Raw genomic sequence first — 17,858 nt, 5'->3', positions numbered from 1 at the left:
TCTGTGCCAAGTTGAAAGCAATAAATTCGACTTTTATGTGCCTTAGACCGTAAATATTGAGATCGGTCTCAGTAGAGGCGGTATTAAGATATAGTTTGATGTAGCCCATTTTCGAATAAGTTGCCTATGAACAAAAAAAAAAAAAAATCTGTGCAAAGTTTCAGTTAAATAACATAATTTTTAAAGACTATACTCGTAGCGTGATTTCAGTAGACAGACGAACATGGCTAGATGGTTTTGAAATTATTACGACGACCTAGAATATAAACTTGGAAATGCATATTTGGATGTGTTGTAACCGGAATGACGAAATGAATATACCACCGTCCTACGCTCCATATTCCTATTAGCAGGCTACAATCCACTTAAAGTTTTTTGGGGAATCTCAGGGAACCGTACTGATATTTGGCATAAAATGTCCTCACTTCTAAAAGTGGACATAATAAAATTAAAGTGGACATAATAAAATTAATAATTATATTTTTCCTATATTACAAGTTTTCTATAATTTTTTCATTAAAATTTTGTGTATAATTTTCTAAAGCTTCTGGTTTTTTACATTACTTTTAATTCTTTGCATGCTTCTATGAGTATATTTTCTACTGACCCTAATGTTCATAAATGTATGAGCTGTAGAATTAATGAAATGTTTATGTAATGTTTTTCATAAGTCAGTGACAGCTGAATGTGTAGTCTGCTGTCATTTGTATCAAATAAATATTTTCATGAAGACCAATGGCAAATTAATTTCATTGTGGTTATAATTGTGGTACTATGGGACGTATGATGTATATCTACGTGAATTGACATCATTCATACGTTCCCCTGTACAGTGAATCGGAAAGAGCCAATGGATTTTGAAAAAAATTGCAATTACAACAAATTATAGGTGGGCAACAAAACACAACCGTATACAAATTCCTGTGCCCACGGGCAAAGGAGCACACGAGTAAGGAAGCAACTTCGTGTGGCTTCGTTCGGTTGTCACATTGTTGTTGTTTTTATAGTTCCCTCACTTAGTTGATTGTTCGGGTTTTATTGCCCCTCACACAAGCACACTCACTCATTTCGACAAATACAAAGGTTTAGCGTTGCGCTTAGTGCAATAAAGGGCTAAATAATTTTGACAGTTGGTGTTGTTTGATTGATCCGATGATTAACTGACACAATGCTCTCTTCTTAATAGATTTGGCAGTTCGGTTAGGTTAGGTTAAAAAGAGGGTGCGGAAGTTAATTCGCCCATGCCACTATGGACATACACCTAAGCCAATAATCGGCTTGTTATGCGCTCTAGGCACATTTGGCTGTTGAATTGTGATAAGGTTTCTCTTCAGTACATAACATGTATTGACTGAATTGATCTTATACCGGATTTAAATCATATGGAAATTTGTTTAATGTTATTGAATTTATTTGTCGCTTAGCATTAACATGAACCGAAAGGACTGCCCCCCCCCCCCCCCCCCCCCCCCCCCCCCCCCTTTGGTTTAGATGCAATTTTCAAGCCACAACTGGTGTTAGGGTTGGGGTCTAGCATAGCTCACATACTTGTTGAGCTATACCAGATCACCATGATCAGCTGGTTTTAAAATATTCGCCACAAAAATATTTCATAAATCTCAAAGTGATTTAAGCTTATCACCAATTGATATGCAATACAATTTTCAAAATACCATGCATGGAATCCCAATTTAAAATTAATTAAAACTTTTACTCAATAGTTACTGCTTGCATAGAAATATCCGTACTTACCACTTTGGAAAGCTTTGCTCCATTACAGCTCACCATTGCCTTCTCTTGCGTATGAATGGCTAATGTTTGGCTTGTTTTATTACATGTTGTTAGCAAATTATCAATGACCTTCATTGTCAAAATTGTATCCCAATAAAAGGTGATTATGGTCAGGATTCCAGATGCGTCAGATTTTCCATCCGATTCTATGGTTCCGTTACTAAACTGCACCGCGTGAAAGAGCATATTAATGTTTGAAGAAAAGATTTTTATTAATACGAACAGAATGACAATTTGTGCCATTTTGAGTATACGCCTTGACAAGTGATAGTAGTCGTAGTGCATTTGCCACAATATGCGATAGCGTAGACAACTGCATGTGCCAGAAATGTCCACTGTGCTCTTCATACCCTCCAGAGACTTGTTGATGTAGGCCAAGTGCAAATATAAGCGCGACAAAATCATAAAAAACTGTATGCTGAATGCTATTAGATAGAATCCTTGAAGCAAATTGGTAAACATCATGAGGCAGTACATGAGACTCGGTTTACTCTGCATTTGTATGAATGTATTTATGATACTGAAGGCACTGACATGGGAGGTGAACATTTTATAAAACATGTGGCGTCGAATGTAGTTGAACTCATTCTCTGATACCTTTTTTATTTCGTATAGCTGGTAAAACTGTTTATATTTATCTTCCAATTCCCAATATTTGCTATACAATTCGATGACCTTGTTGCGATATAGCCAAATTCCTAGGCTTAAAGCTAGGTTTGTGAGAACACGAGCCACTTTGCCCACATTGTAACTCCATTCCAATATAAAATTTGCAGACATGTAATAAGTTTGATGAGTCTGCCTATTTGCGAATTGCGGAATAGTTAAAGGTGTTATCAGCAGACAGGCGATCTGTATCAATGCGCTATAGCAGAGATAGACTCGTGAATGGTGAAATTTGCGTGATTTGAAATTAAATGGCGCTGGAGCAAGACCCAAAACTAGGGCATAGTAATACATGATTTTCCACAATATTTGGTCAAGAAAGTCACTTGTTTTAGACGTCATTTTCAACTGTTGCCTACAACATGGTATTTGGCACCAAATGTTCCGTTTGAGCAGCGTTGTGGAATGCTTTTGTTGTTAATCACTGAAGTGTATTAGGGATGGATACGTTTTTTTTTTATTTTTATCGTAAAGCATTAATTTTAGTTTTTATCTATAGTAGGGATTAATTGTAGTTTTTTTTGATAGCTATAAACATTATTTATTACCAGTAAGGAAAAGAAAAACTCGGGCAGAGCCGACTTTATAATACCCTACACCTATCGTATCGGTACAAAGTGGCAGCTATGTCTAATTCTGAACCAGTTTTGATGGACCTCGCCGGATGTTTTCAGATGGTTTATTAAACAATCCTTATAACATTTCGAGCAAATATGTTCAAACTGTAATATATACGGTTCACAAGTGAGAACATTATTGCAAACTACCCACAATTTGAAGAACATGTATATGGGAGCTATATCTAATTCTAAACCGATTTCGAGCAATCTTCTCAGATAATGTGGTAGTCGTCGAGAAAAGCGTTTTGCAAAATTTTGGCAAGATTGGTCAAACTATCCGCTTGCAGTGGCTCGAGAAGTGAAAATCTGGCGATATACATGTATGGCAGCTATATCTAAATCTAGGCCGATTTAAATGAAATTCACCAGTAATGTCCAGAGTCATTAGAAAATCCTCCTTACCAATTTTCGAGAGATTCGGATAACAAATGAGCACATTATTGCAATATTTCTCAAAATCGAACGAACATATATATGGGATTTATACCTAAATCTGAACCGATATCGACCAAACTTCTCAGATACTATTTCAGTCCTCCATGAAAACGTTGTGCAAAATGTTGGCAAGATGCCAGGGCCAATAAATGCGCTTGATGTGACTCTAGAAGTTAAAATCGGGCGATATATACATATGGCAGCTATATCCAAATCTCAACCGATTTCTATGAAATTCATCTATAATGTCGAGAGTCAAGAGAAAATCCTTCATGCCATATTTCGAGGGAATCGATTAACAAATGACCATTTGATTGCAATATTACTGCAAATCGGACAAACATATATATGGGAGCTATATCCAAATCTGAACTGATTTCTATGAAGTTCACCTGTAATGTTGGACATATCTAAATCGAATCAGAACGTGATTCTGAGTCGATCGGTATACCTATCAATGGGTTTATCTCTCTTCCTTCTGGGTGTTTCAAGCAAATTCATTAAGTTATAATACCCTGCACCACAGTAGTGTAGGGTATTATAATTGTCCATTACCTCAAGCCGAACCATTCAAAAAGTTTTAATCCAAAAATACACATCCAGCAATTCACAATATAATAGTTACCCTACGACAAGGTAAGTTCTACCCTAATGTCCAATAAGTTGCAAGCTAGGAAGTAATTAAATGTTTAATTAATGTATTTAATGGGCAAGTGACAGCTGAAAGTGTAGTTTCATATATTTTCATCAAGAGTAATAACATTTTGGCTATTAATGATTATGGGAGGTATGATACATATCTATGTAAATGGGCACAATTAATACGACCCCTAAGTGCAGTGATATATAAAGGCACATGGCTTTTATATTCTACAAATGTTGGGGCATCCGTTATCCGAATGCTCAAATCTACTAGTCGAATTTATTGGCAATAGGTGTTACACGAGATCCATTTTCGAAATCCATTGACCCAAAATTCAGTCCTAGCTAATTTTTATTTTCATACACTTTTTTGCTGCATGGTGATTTATAACTAGTAAGGGAAGGCTAAAGTATGGCAGTAACGACTGTATAATACGCTACACCTACCCCATAAGTGCAAAGTAGGAGCTACATCTTATTCTGAACCAATTTTGATAGACAAATTACCCACAATTTGACAAACATATATATGGGGGCCATATCTAAATATGAACCAATTTCTTAGATATTGTGGTAGTCTTCGAGGAAAGCGTTGTGCAAAATTTTGGCAAGATTGGCCAATAAATGTTAACCAATTCTCTCGAAATTTGGCAGGAAGGATTTTCTTATGACTCTAAATAAACTAAAATTTCATAGAAATCGGTTCAGATTTATATATAGCTATCATATATGTATATAGCCCGATTTTAACTTCTAGAGCCATTGTTGTCGAAAATTGGCGAGAAGGATTTTCTTATGACTCTCGTCATTACTGGTGAATTTTATAGCAATTGATTGAGATTAATAATAATTAATATACCAAGTTGTACTTCAAGTCCTTTTATTTTTTTATTATACATGTTTTTTAATACAATTTATAAAATGACTGTTAATTACTAATCTCAGCTGGCTTTGATTTCATATCAAACTGCACCAGTACTGTTAGGTGAACAAGTACAGAGAGGAAATATTTGAGACAGCTTGATTTATTGAGAGGGATTAATCCGCAAATGTTGATGGTGAGTTGATGACAAGCCAAGTAGTCATGGAAATGTGAAATCTATAAGAAAGAAAGACAAAAAAAAAACAAAAGTCATGAGAATCATCATTAATTATGCTGCCTCGCCCCTCTGAACACCATTCTCACAAAATCAATTTTTACCATTTTACAAAAGCAATCCTCTGCATGCCATTCCATGAGTATGCCGGCATTCAAGGCCAACGTTTTTGCTGTCTGATTGCATGACGTTAGCAAATTATCTATGCCTATCACAGTCAAAATGGTATCCCAATAGAAACTGACTATGGATAATAATCCCACAATGGTGGAAATTTCATCCGTAATTATGCCTCCATTAGCGAATTGTACCGCATGATAGAGCATATTAATATTTGTGGTAAAGATTTTGATTAATACCACAAAGCCGATTTTGCGACAGATTTTCAACATGCGCCTTGTCAACGTATAACAGTCCAAATGCATACCCCACAAAATTTGGCACCGCAAAAACATCGAAGAGTTTGAAAAACTCTCTAGGTCCATCATCTGCAACGATTTATTGATGTAGACAAAATGCAAATGCATCTGTGACATAATAACAAATAATTCCATTCCGAATTCCAGCAAATAAAAGCTCTGTATAAAATTGGTCAACTCTATGAGATAATGCTTGACACTGGCCTGTTGTAGCATTTGTAGATAAAGGCATGAGATGGTGATCGAATTGGCATGGGAGGAACAAAATTTATAAATTGTACAGCAACGTATGGAGTTGAGTTCACTTTTCATGTCATCATGCATATTGTAGCGTTGATAAAACTCTTCATACTTCTTTGTAAATGCCCAATAGTTTTGGTATAGGTCTAATATCTGTTTTCGATTCAGCCAGATTTCTAAACTTAAAACCAAATTTGCCAGAATTCGGGTGGCTTTGCCCACATAGTAAGTCCATACCAATATGGCATTGCTATGCATATAGTAGTCCTGTTGAGTCTCCTCACTGGCAAAGAGTGGTGTACTCAGGGGATACATCATTAGGCAGGTAACCTGTATTAGAGCACTGTACCACAGATAGGTCAATGAGTATTGAAATCGATGTGTTTTGAAGTTGTATGGCGCCGGTGAGAGACCCAAAACCAAAGCGTAATAGTAGGAAATTTTCCATGTCCATTTCTCCAGGACTTCAATTAGTTCGGAGAAGATTGTTTGCTGTGTTATGCCTTCCATTTATAACTTGGATATGAACAAAAAGTTTGTATTATTTTTGTATTTTATATAAAATAATGGTTTGCATATACATTAGGGAGGATACATTTCAGAATAAGAAAAAAACAAGTTACCTGCCTGGTATCTCGTTATAGGCAAACAAAGGATAACAGATAAGAATTGCTATTGTCCCTCCGTCCCTCCCTCCGTCCGTCCCTCCCTCCGTCCGTCCCTCCGTCCGTCCCTCGTCCGTCCCTCCGTCCGTCCCTCCGTCCGTCCCTCCGTCCGTCCCTCCGTCCGTCCCTCCGTCCGTCCCTCCGTCCGTCCCTCCGCCCGTCCCTCCGTCCGTCCCTCCGCCCGTCCCTCCGTCCGTCCCTCCGTCCGTCCCTCCGTCCGTCCCTCCGTCCGTCCCTCCGTCCGTCCCTCCGTCCGTCCCTCCGTCCGTCCCTCCGTCCGTCCCTCCGTCCGTCCCTCCGTCCGTCCCTCCGTCCGTCCCTCCGTCCGTCCCTCCGTCCGTCCCTCCGTCCGTCCCTCCGTCCGTCCCTCCGTCCGTCCCTCCGTCCGTCCCTCCGTCCGTCCCTCCGTCCGTCCCTCCGTCCGTCCCTCCGTCCGTCCCTCCGTCCGTCCCTCCGTCCGTCCCTCCGTCCGTCCCTCCGTCCGTCCCTCCGTCCGTCCCTCCGTCCGTCCCTCCGTCCGTCCCTCCGTCCGTCCCTCCGTCCGTCCCTCCGTCCGTCCCTCCGTCCGTCCCTCCGTCCGTCCCTCCGTCCGTCCCTCCGTCCGTCCCTCCGTCCGTCCCTCCGTCCGTCCCTCCGTCCGTCCCTCCGTCCGTCCCTCCGTCCGTCCCTCCGTCCGTCCCTCCGTCCGTCCCTCCGTCCGTCCCTCCGTCCGTCCCTCCGTCCGTCCCTCCGTCCGTCCCTCCGTCCGTCCCTCCGTCCGTCCCTCCGTCCGTCCCTCCGTCCGTCCCTCCGTCCGTCCCTCCGTCCGTCCCTCCGTCCGTCCCTCCGTCCGTCCCTCCGTCCGTCCCTCCGTCCGTCCCTCCGTCCGTCCCTCCGTCCGTCCCTCCGTCCGTCCCTCCGTCCGTCCCTCCGTCCGTCCCTCCGTCCGTCCCTCCGTCCGTCCCTTCTGTCGAAGTCACGATAGCGGCCGAACGCGTAAAGCTACCCGCTTAAAAAGTGATATAGCTCCCATATAAACCAATCTCCCGATTTGACTTATTGAACCCCTGGAAGCCACAATTTTTGTCCGATTTGGCTGAAATTTTGCACATAGTGTTCTATTATGACCGCCAACATCTGTGTTAAATCGGTCTATAATCTGATATATTTCCCATATTAACCGTTCTCTCTATTATCCTTGTTCGGTTCCTAGAAGCTTTAATTTTGCTGGTTTGACAGAAGTTTGGGATGTAGAATAAAATTATGCCGCTCAACTAAATTAAGTTTGCATAAGTTTTTGCAGAATCAATGGTTGTGGGTTCCAAAGATTTGGCCCGGCCGAACTTAGCAAGCTTTTATTTGTTTTAATATAATGATATTCACTTTAAAAACATTTTATTTAATTTTTTGTTGATGGCTAACCTCAATGTTCAACAAAATTTTTCGAACTACGTTAATAAATTAATCTCTTCATTAATTTGTTTAATAACCCAATGACAGTTGATTTAATTGTACAGCTGTCATTGTATTCAACACTGAATAGAGAAAACACTTGAAAGATAATATCCTGGTAGTGGTTAATGGTGTTAGCCCAAATGCGTATGATGTATCTATCTTTTATTTAAATTGTGTATACGTTCCCCTAGGCAATAGTGCATTGACGTAATTTAATTTGTGTCCTTTCAGCACATTGCAGATTTATTCAATTAAAATTGTGTGAATAGTTCAAACATTCAAAGTGAGTTTTTTTTTGAGATGTAGTGGGCTTTCAGAAATGTGAATTAATGAGGCTTTTTTAATATGGTGTTAATACAAATAATTTGTTACGTACAAAAAAAAAAAAAAAAAAACACAGCTGTTGTAGATATCTCTTTTTGTACCCTCGACCCATATTAGTTAAAGCTGTTAAAGCCCAAAACCACGGTTTAAGGTCTTAACTCCATAATAGAAACAAATTTTAAACATAAATTTATATTGCAAATATGCCCATGAACATTCCATTAAGGAACTGGGGCAAACTTCTCACATATAACTGAGTGCTGTCCGATACAAATTTCAAGCTCAATGATAAGGGGCCTCCTTTTGATGGCCGAGGCCGAACGGCGTGTCGCACTGCGGCACGCCGTTCGGCCTCGGCGAAATTTTCACATAGCATAGTACCTCATAGATGTCGTCAGCATTAGTAAGGGATAACCGCAGCCGATGTTCTGATGTTCTCACCAAGATTCGAACCCAGGCGTTCAGCATCATAGGCGGACTCTCGAAATCCACGCGGAATATGGTCCAGTTCGATTTATATTTGGAAGAAAGCGGATATAAAGCACAATCATATGATTAAGGGTCATGTGAACAAACAAAATAGTATTACCTGAAGAGTATCACCTGATACCGATGAAATTTCAAACACTGATTATTATCGATATATTGTCCGGTGTGGTCTAGATCGATCTATATTTTGACTTTTTTTTGGGTCAGGTTGGGAATATGCCATATGCGTGTAACGATTACGTCTATCGTCTTATGCTGGACTTCGTTGTTGTCAACGGAACCGGCTAAAACACACCCTGTGCAACCCTGAAAAAGTCTATTTCACCTCAGAACTGATTTCGCATTTCTTCGAAGAGGACCCCATCTCTGGTCTTTATCCATATTATTCTCATTCTTTTGCGTTCAGATTTTCACTTTCCTACTCTACGCCGCACCACGGGCGGAAATGGAATAAAAACTTTTCCGATCCAACACCTTTAAAAATATGTCCGTCCGTCTTCAAATAAAATCACTATAGCATAAAAGGGGAGAGAGGTATCCACTTGAAATTAAGCACAGTTCCTCTTTGATATAGCTGTGTAAATATATTGGGTTGCCCAAAAAGTAATTGCGGATTTTTCATATAGTCGGCGTTGACAAATTTTTTTACAACTTGTGACTCTGTAATTGCATTCTTTCTTCTGTCAGTTACTGTTACTTTTAGCTTGCTTTAGAAAAAAAGTGTAAAAAAAGTATATTTGATTAAAGTTTATTCTAAGTTTTATTAAAAATACATTTGGTTTCTTTTAAAAAATCCGTAATTACTTTTTGGGCAACCCAATAGTATAGCTCCCATTATAGCCTATGTCGTAATTTTACTTCATTGCCCATAATGCAAATAAAAGATGCACATTTAAAGCAAAATTATAGCTTCTAATACGTAAAATACATAATATAATACGTAAAATAATAAAACGTTAAATAAATAATTAAAACCGTAAATTGTAAGATCGGTTTATATGGCAACTATATCTAAATATAGTATGACCTTAACTACATTTGGGTCAGATGTCAGGAGGCTTAAATAAACTCGCTTTTTCAAATTTCGGCGAAATCGAGAAATAAATTCAGCTTTTATCGGTTTCAGACCCTTAATCGGCAGATCGGAAGCATATATGGGTCGACTGTCGAGAGTTTAAATACAACTCATTGTTGCAGCCATAAGAGCTGCATTGTTTAATAAATGCAGCTTTTATGGAACCTTACCCTTAATCCCATAATCGGCAGATCGGTCTATAAGGCAGCTATATCTAAATAAAGTGCGATCTGTACCATTTTTGAGTTGGATTTCGGGAGGCTTAAAACTATTCCATATTTCGAATTTCAGTGAAATCGAGAAATAAATGCAGCTGTTAAGGTTTTCAGAACACTATTGAGCCGGAGTCAGAGTTTGGTTCAGAGTTGAGCACGCTTGCTCTGACTCTGGTTTACTACTTCGACTCCGACTTCGACTCCGACTTCGACTCCGACTTCGACTCCGACTCCGACTTCGACTCCGACTTCGACTCCGACTTCGACTTCGACTCCGACTTCGACTTCGACTTCGACTCCGACTTCGACTCCAACCCGAGCACCCTTTGCCACTACGAGGTGTCTAATGTCAAAATTTAAAAATACAATACGTCTTCTGGAATTTTTTCCAATTTCATCAAAATTGCAGCACTTTTTGGGTTTTATAGAATTTTTGCCTCATTTTTCCATAGTGCGTCACTGGCACTAGGCCTTCTTCCTGCTCAGTATTTGTTTGTTCCTCTCGTTATCCAACATTCTCTGGATTTTTGTTCCAGCAGAAACGTTGCTGTTTTCAGTGTCTTTCGACCTAGCGCTTGTAGTGGAAGAATGTGTGCTCTTCATTGTCTGCAACTTCTAGCTTCTCATAAATACACTTGCTAGAAGAGCATTTACCCATTTTGCGTAGGTATTTCCGGAAGTAACCATGGGCTGTCAACATTTGTGTAGCATAATAGTTGACGTTGCGCCGTGTATCCTTTCTCTCCACATCCGTATATCGGGGATAATTTGTCGCGTCCATCTGCCCCGAATCGCATTCATCCACCTTTGTTTACACGATCCATTAGGAGTCTGCGCTTTTACTCCATTAGGAGTCTGCGCCTGCTCAAGAGAGCCGCACCTATGTTCGCCATTACCGTCGCAGCTCTTTATTGTCACGTACCAGATTTCCTCTACATTGGTCAGCTTTGTATCCAGTCGGATCCTTAGATATTTAAGTGATCTCTTTGTCTTTACCAGCATGTCGTCTAGGCACTTATCCATATTTTTTCTCTTTGGGAGTAGTAACTCCGTCTTGAGCATCGCAAGTTGCAGGTCGTGGGATTCCAGCCAGTTCTTTACTCTTAGCATCACCTGCTGCAGTTTGAACTCTCTTGCCTTGTTGACCGTAGCGATAACGTCAGCATATTCTACTAAAAATGTACCGTCTGGCATTTCTGTTCGCAGTATACCATCGTAACTGGCATTCCTGAGACCCGGATAAAGTATGGAGCCTTGGGCCGCTCCTAATATGACTTCATATTCAGATCAACCTATGTTCGCCATTAGTCAAAGCATTATCCTAGGAGCTCTTTGTCGTCCCATGTCGGATTTCCTTTGCATAGGTCAGCTTTGTATTCAGTCGGATCCTTAGATATTTAAGTGATCTCTTTGTCTTTAAGAGTATGTCTTCTACGCATATATCCATATTTTTTCTCTTTGGGAGTAGTAATTCCGTCTTGAGCATCGTGGGAGTCCAGCCGGTTCTTTACTCTTCGCATCACTTGCTGCAGTTTGAACTCTCTTGCCGTGTTGACCGCAGCGACATCGTCAGCATTTTCTTCTCGAAAGGTTCGGTCTGCCTTTTCTGTTCTCAGTATCCCATTAAAACTGGCATTTCTGAGACCCGGAACTCCTAATGTGACCTTATATTCACTCATTCCATCCTAAGAGTTGTACATCAGTACCATGTCATGCAGATAACTTATCATTATTCTAATCAGATATACCGTTACATTAAAATCCTCTCTTAGTGGCCGAAGGACTATTGAATGCGTTCTTCACATCCAGTGTGACCAAGAGCAGATTGGCCTGAAATAGAGGTTTCTTCGCCCAGCCTCTTCTACTCTATGTATAACTGTCCAATTTTATCACATCTCTGAGAGCTCCGATTGTGGACATTTCGGTCCGTAAGCCATGTTATCTCATTGAGAGTCTACCTCCTTCAAGATGGTTTCCTGCGGCCGTGGCCTTATAAGTCGCTTCAAACGCTTCCCTGTCGACAGAAACGCTTCCCAAGCAGAGTGGCCTGTATGACTATGGAGATATGCGATCATCTTTGCCCTTGCCTATGAGTACTAGCTTTTGTCTTCCAGCAGAAATTCCGGTCTGTTTACAGCTATTTGCCTGATGATCTCGGCCTGTATTTCGGGGGTTTTCAACTCGTGCGTAAACGTGCCTATCGTAAAAGGTCTTACACCCAGAGAAATTAGTCAACGTGACATCAGCAAACACTGCATGCTGACATTAAATTAAAAATGTTTACCATTTGAATGCAACCATAGAATGTTTTTGAACTTCTCAACTACAATAAAAGCACTTGCCACATATTAATATAAATTTTTTTCAATTTTGGTCATACGGTTTTTGCGTTAAAGCCTGAATATGATTTTGTCTGCTGTTATTTAAAATCGTTGAAAAATTATGGAATTGTAGAAAATTAGAAACAAATGCACGATATGTGCCACTAAAATTGAAAGATGAAAAGAAAATAAAAACAGCAGAAAATGTTTGCTATTTTAGCAAAATATTACCGACCATTTTCTGCTGACTTTCTGCTGTTACAGCAAACAATTTTGCTGTTTTTATTAAACAACTTCTCTGAGTGTATGTTGTGATTGGGTTCTTATATATAGCTGTGCCGGTCTTCTGAATATCCGATTCTATGCAATTGGGATAAGATGTAAATCTATGGCGGTGGATATCCAAAGTTCGGCCAGGCCGAACTTAACACCTTTTAATTGGTTAAATATTTGCATATATGCCCCTGCGTACAACTAAAGCCTTACCTTAAAGCATAGTTGTGTGTAGAAATAAAACTGCTGTATGTCACAGATGTTCAGGTATATCCTTGCTTTTTATTATTATTTATATCAATTATTTGTTCTTTGGGGCTATTCTTCACCTTTTCTTTGTATTGCGTCTAAATGTTGCGTACAATCTTACATTTACAAATAATTACTATGTTAATTATAGTAATAATAATCATAATCATAATCATAATAATCATAATCTTACTTGGCTAAGGTCATTTGCATTAAAAACTACGTGTACAATCATAATGGGCGTCTTCTCTAAATTGAAGATCTGCGCAGTGTCTTTTTTATTCTGATTTTGGTTATTGTTTTTTGGGAGAGGGGTGAGTTTTTTTCTGTTTTCCTTTTTCTTTGGAAGGTTTTGTGTATATTTTTTACATCAACATTTGTTTGGGGTTTATTTGCCTGACAAAATTTGCAATTTACACAATTGCTGCTGCTGTCCATTGTCCTTGTCCTTTTTTTTTGTTGGTTTTTCTATAATTCCTTATAAATTAACTTCACAAAATATTTATTCTCTTTTTTTTCTTTGGGTAATTCTCTTTCCACGATATTTGTGCAAAAAAATATTACATTCTTTAGAATTTCTTTCCATTTGTTTTAATTTTTTTCATAATCTTTTTTTTTTGTTATATTTTTTTCTGCTATTGTATTCATTTCATTTATTATTGGCGGTCTGAGGAGACTTTGCTTGTTGTTGTCCGTTTAGTTGCATTGGTGTAGCCTCAATGTCGGTGATTTAGCCTTGTCTTGTTTTCTTAACCGGGAGAGAGAGAGAGAGAGAGTGAGTGAGGAAGATGGAAAGACAACAAGAGGAGTTCTGAAAGTTTTGTTACTAGTGCCAGTTAGCCCAATAGGAGAGCTTGTGAAAGATTTCCTTAAAATTTTTGTAACTAATATTCAATTGTGTTGGTGTATGGTTTTAACTTTTTAAAAGTTATAATTCTTGTGTACATATGTGTGTGTATGTGTGAGTGTTATAATGTTGATATATTTTTTCTAAATCTAAATAATTTTCTTTAATGGCGGCAAATAAAGGCAGTTTATCGTTTTCTAGAACAAAAAATCTAAAAATTAAAAAAAAAATGATTCTTAAACTGAGCCTTGACAACTCTTACCAATCATATATGTAAATGTGGTGTAAGTGTGGTATTTTGTCTCTTCGTTTCGAGTTTAAACTATTCACTAAATAACCTTGTGTGTGTGTGTGTGTGTGAGTGTTTGTTTTCCTAGTTTCCTTTGTCTTTGAAAAGATTTCAACAAATGCCTGTGTGGATTTTTTGTGTGTGTAGTAGTGTGCGTAAGACAATAGTTTTTGACCTTTCTTATTTAATTCTTTCATTAGTATTTGGCTGTCAAATCCTTGTGCTTTGACCCCCGACACATGAGACGCAATATCAGCGTTATTAGAATCAAAATTGCCCCCGATATTGTGATGAAAAAGGCTATTTCGCCGTTGGTCATACTACGCCGATACTCCCTGGCGCACAGCAAAGGCGCTTCATCGTCCAAGATCTTGTTACTCAAATGCTCTTGGTCCTTGTGCTGGTGCCAGAGATCCAACTGTTCCAGATTCCATTGCAAATGTTGTGCCAGGCCCAAATCGAAATGGGCCGAATTGTGGCTGACATTGGGGCAGTTTTGTATGCCATCGCAGACGAGATGGCGCGGCAGGCAGATGTTGGTGTTCCCGGGGCACTTGAAGCTGCACTCATTGTCTTGCAGCAGAGAAGCGGCCAAACTACCGTCCGGATTTCGGGGCAAATGGAATAGTTCGGTCCACACCAGACGGAATATATTTTTGCCAGGCTGTCCGTCACCGGTGTATTGAATGAGAACCGGCAAGGGTTCTTGATCGGATCCCATTGCCCCCAAATCGGCAGTGGATAGTATGGGCAAATCTCTTGCCAGGGACACATTTTCGGGGCATATGATGAAGCGGGGCTCCAGCCGTCCCGCCAGATATACCTCGATTTTGGCACTGTCGCAGGTGCGGTCTCCAAAGCGGGCCTTTTCCAAATTCAACCAAAGGTCTCGCTGAGAGGCCACCTTTAATTCCCAAATGCATTTCTCGCGTCTATAGTGGTGCTCGGGCTGTGGGGCCATGGGTCCCGTGACCAAGGCCAAAGCCTTTTTGTGGGGATACACCAATTCGCCATCGGGCGAAGGTCCCAAGGTGATGGGCCCACACAAAGGCCCGTGGGCAAACTCATAGGAGGCCTCAAACAGAGGATTGGGATTCTTAAAGTAGGATGTGATGGCATGTTGACCCTGTACAATCATTTCCAAATTCATTTGATCTGCGGACGATATGACCCGCACTGGCCTGGGTATATTGTCACAGAAACAGGCCAAATTATTTTGGAACTTCTCCCTCTCCTCCCAGATGACCAATTTGTCCACTCTCTCCTCGTGGCAGCGAGTGCAGGCATTATTGTTGTATGGCAACTCCTTGAACATCACAGAGCTGACTTCGATGACGGCACGGGCATACAAGCGGCGATCGGTGACAAATTTATATTGGCATCTGACATCTGAACCACCGGTGCGTTTGAAAATCAATGAATTCATGGGAGATCTAATTTTGCCGCCAGGATGCTTCCATGCATACATAACCTCATCGCATAGGGTGTTGGGCACAGGATCTCCAAAGCGGGTATTATTGAAGAAATCATAATGGGCCCAATAGTACAGAGAGGAGCCACTATAAGAGCCGGTCTTGGACTCGAATTGAACGAACAGCGAAGGGCTGGTGCTAACAAAGTCCACCTTTTCCATGGGCCGTGAGAAGGTATCGCAGAAGGTCTTTATAATGCGAGCAGGATCGGCACGATCCGAATCATAGATGGTCAAGGATTCGCCACAATCTCCATCATATTTCAATATGGGGGACTCTATGCGATTTATGCGGAAGCTGTAATGGAAAGAAAAAGATTTTAATATGAAAAGAAATTTTGAAAGCTCACAGGTAACACATTTCATTATAGACCACAAAGTAAATGGAGTTGTTGTTGTTGTTGGCTGGTTGTCGGCTTGCCCACATACATATGCATGCATCCATGTACTCGCATTCGTGTGCCTGCCTTGGAGTGTTGTTACATTTTAATCTGATTTGCTAACCCAAAAAACCTCAAACATATTACCAAACAAATACAAGGATGCCCCAACAGATAGCAGCGAACACAATCGCTAACAAACGCCAAAGAAGTCCTTGCACATCAAATTGGCAAGCAGCCAACATAATTCCAACAAACCACCAACATTCATATTCGCAACTTGCCTCTCCGACTACTGCTCAGGCAGAAAAATACACACAAAAATAGGGAAAACATAATCCGGTGCTTCGCTTATTTAACACTCAACTTGCTCAGCCTCCCTCTTTAAATGTACAGAAACTCAAACTAAACACAAACTGAAGGCTTCAATGGGTGAAGGGGCAATGGGTTCTGGGACAGAAGCGTAGGTGGTAAAAGACCCACTACTTGCTTTTGGGAAGAGCTATAATGTAAAGGCTAAGATGAAGGGGGAATTTTAAGGGGAAAAGAAAGCTAAACTGAACTGAGCTGAATGTGGTACTTTCAGCGATACTTTCTCACCTCAATGACCCTGTCATTATGCAGAATAGCTATAGTCTCGAAATGGGGACTGGTTTTACCAAAGTGTGATCAGGCTGGTTTGGTCGATCAATGGTTTGGTGGACGAAAAGGAAGTAGGGCATGCTATCTTGACAACTGAATGGTATGTTAGAATAATGACGATAAGGCTGCTGGTGACAATTTGGCTTTCAGGCCTATAGACATGCGGATAAAGTTGAAGGCAGCCCTAGCGTTTTAGAGATATTGGATGAGACATTGGCGTTTTAGAGACTTTGGCGAACATAGAATGCAGGTAGGGGAATATTAAAGAAAATGGGAAGGAGAAGTTAGAAGTCTGCACAGGGCACATAGGAGCAGAGCGGGTGCAAAGGATGACGAAAACTTGTAGCACTTGCTCGTGAGAAAGTTCACGCTGTTTATAAAACTGGAACCAGCCTTCAAAAGGGTTCAAAAATGGTTATTACGCAGGCATGCTCAACTTATATGTGTCTATCCATTCCGACGTATTTGAAAATCTACGATTTTCTAATTTACAACGGAAGGCTACCGTAGCGCAGAGGTTAGCATGTCTGCCTATGACCCTGAAAGCTTGGGTTCAAATCCTGCCGAGACCATCAGACAAAAAATGTTTGCTGGCAACATTTGTGAGGCACTATGCCATGTAAAAACATCTCTCCTAGAGGTGTCGCACTGCGGCACGCCGTTCGGACTCGACTATAAAGAGGAGGCCCCTATTCATTGAGTTTAACTTTAATTGGACTGCACTCATTGATATGTGAAAAATTTGCCCCCGTTACTTAGTCGAATGTTGAAGTTTTGTATTTTGGACAACATTTGTAATTTGTGATACTTGCTACCAATACTACTATCCCTTCAAAAACTACGCCTCTGTCCATGGCAAATATGCATGTAATTCAACAAAAATTGTAAAAACAACACGTATAGACAGAGCAGAAAATAACTAAAAACAAAAACCAAAAGCACTAGAAAATAGAATTTTGTAAAAATTGTATAACTCTTAAGCTTTCCTCACATCATCATGTTGTTGAGCTTAAGGTAAATATCCAGTGAAGACCCTTAGACCAGCCCTACTCTCCGCTTGCAACACTTGCGCGCACCTACACATAGGCATTGCAATACACACAGATTGCTGGTAACAAGGACTTGTACACGAGCAGCATAGCAGATAAGACCTGGCATAAACATAAGGCTAAGGTGATCATTTTACTCGGTGGTTTACAACGAACTACTCCAAAAATTCTCGAAATGAGAGCAAACCCTAGCATACAAACAAAAGGTAAACGGAACTTTGCTGC

The 17,858-nt window shown here is 40.2% G+C and overlaps 3 protein-coding genes across 6 annotated transcripts in view; all 3 read right to left on the bottom strand.

Moving 5' to 3' along the window:
* Positions 1–1,710: 1,710 nt before the first annotated feature.
* On the bottom strand, positions 1,711–2,751 carry LOC131997658 (putative gustatory receptor 58a). The gene has a single exon (XM_059368863.1). It carries the CDS (start codon positions 2,749–2,751, stop codon positions 1,711–1,713), a length of 1,041 nt encoding a protein of 346 aa, XP_059224846.1.
* A 2,331-nt stretch (positions 2,752–5,082) lies between these two features.
* LOC106083157 (putative gustatory receptor 58a) lies at positions 5,083–6,420 on the bottom strand. Its single transcript, XM_013246015.2, has 2 exons — positions 5,356–6,420; positions 5,083–5,253 (listed from the first exon to the last, which is right to left on the bottom strand). Exons 1-2 carry the CDS (start codon positions 6,418–6,420, stop codon positions 5,083–5,085), a joined length of 1,236 nt encoding a protein of 411 aa, XP_013101469.2.
* A 6,548-nt stretch (positions 6,421–12,968) lies between these two features.
* LOC106083163 (uncharacterized) overlaps positions 12,969–17,858 on the bottom strand; it is a 300,046-nt gene continuing 295,156 nt past the window's right edge. For all 4 annotated transcript variants that reach the window (XM_059370230.1, XM_059370228.1, XM_059370229.1 and 1 more), the window contains one exon: positions 12,969–15,860. In XM_059370230.1, the coding sequence (XP_059226213.1) occupies positions 14,288–15,860 (1,573 nt within the window). In that variant the 3' untranslated portion in view covers positions 12,969–14,287. The remainder of the gene's footprint in view (positions 15,861–17,858) is intronic.

Source organism: Stomoxys calcitrans, chromosome 5, assembly GCF_963082655.1.
Source record: "Stomoxys calcitrans chromosome 5, idStoCalc2.1, whole genome shotgun sequence".
Lineage (NCBI taxonomy): Eukaryota > Metazoa > Arthropoda > Insecta > Diptera > Muscidae > Stomoxys > Stomoxys calcitrans.
This window is presented reverse-complemented; position numbering and strand designations above follow the sequence as displayed.

Coding starts and splice junctions, on each gene's coding strand:
- LOC131997658 (XM_059368863.1), bottom strand. CDS start 2,751: ATGTATTACTATGCCCTAGTTTTGGGTCTTGCTCCAGCGCCATTTAAT.
- LOC106083157 (XM_013246015.2), bottom strand. CDS start 6,420: ATGGAAGGCATAACACAGCAAACAATCTTCTCCGAACTAATTGAAGTC. Junction 5,254..5,355: donor AGGATTGCTTTTGTAAAATG/GTAAAAATTGAT, acceptor TCTTTCTTATAG/ATTTCACATTTCCATGACTA.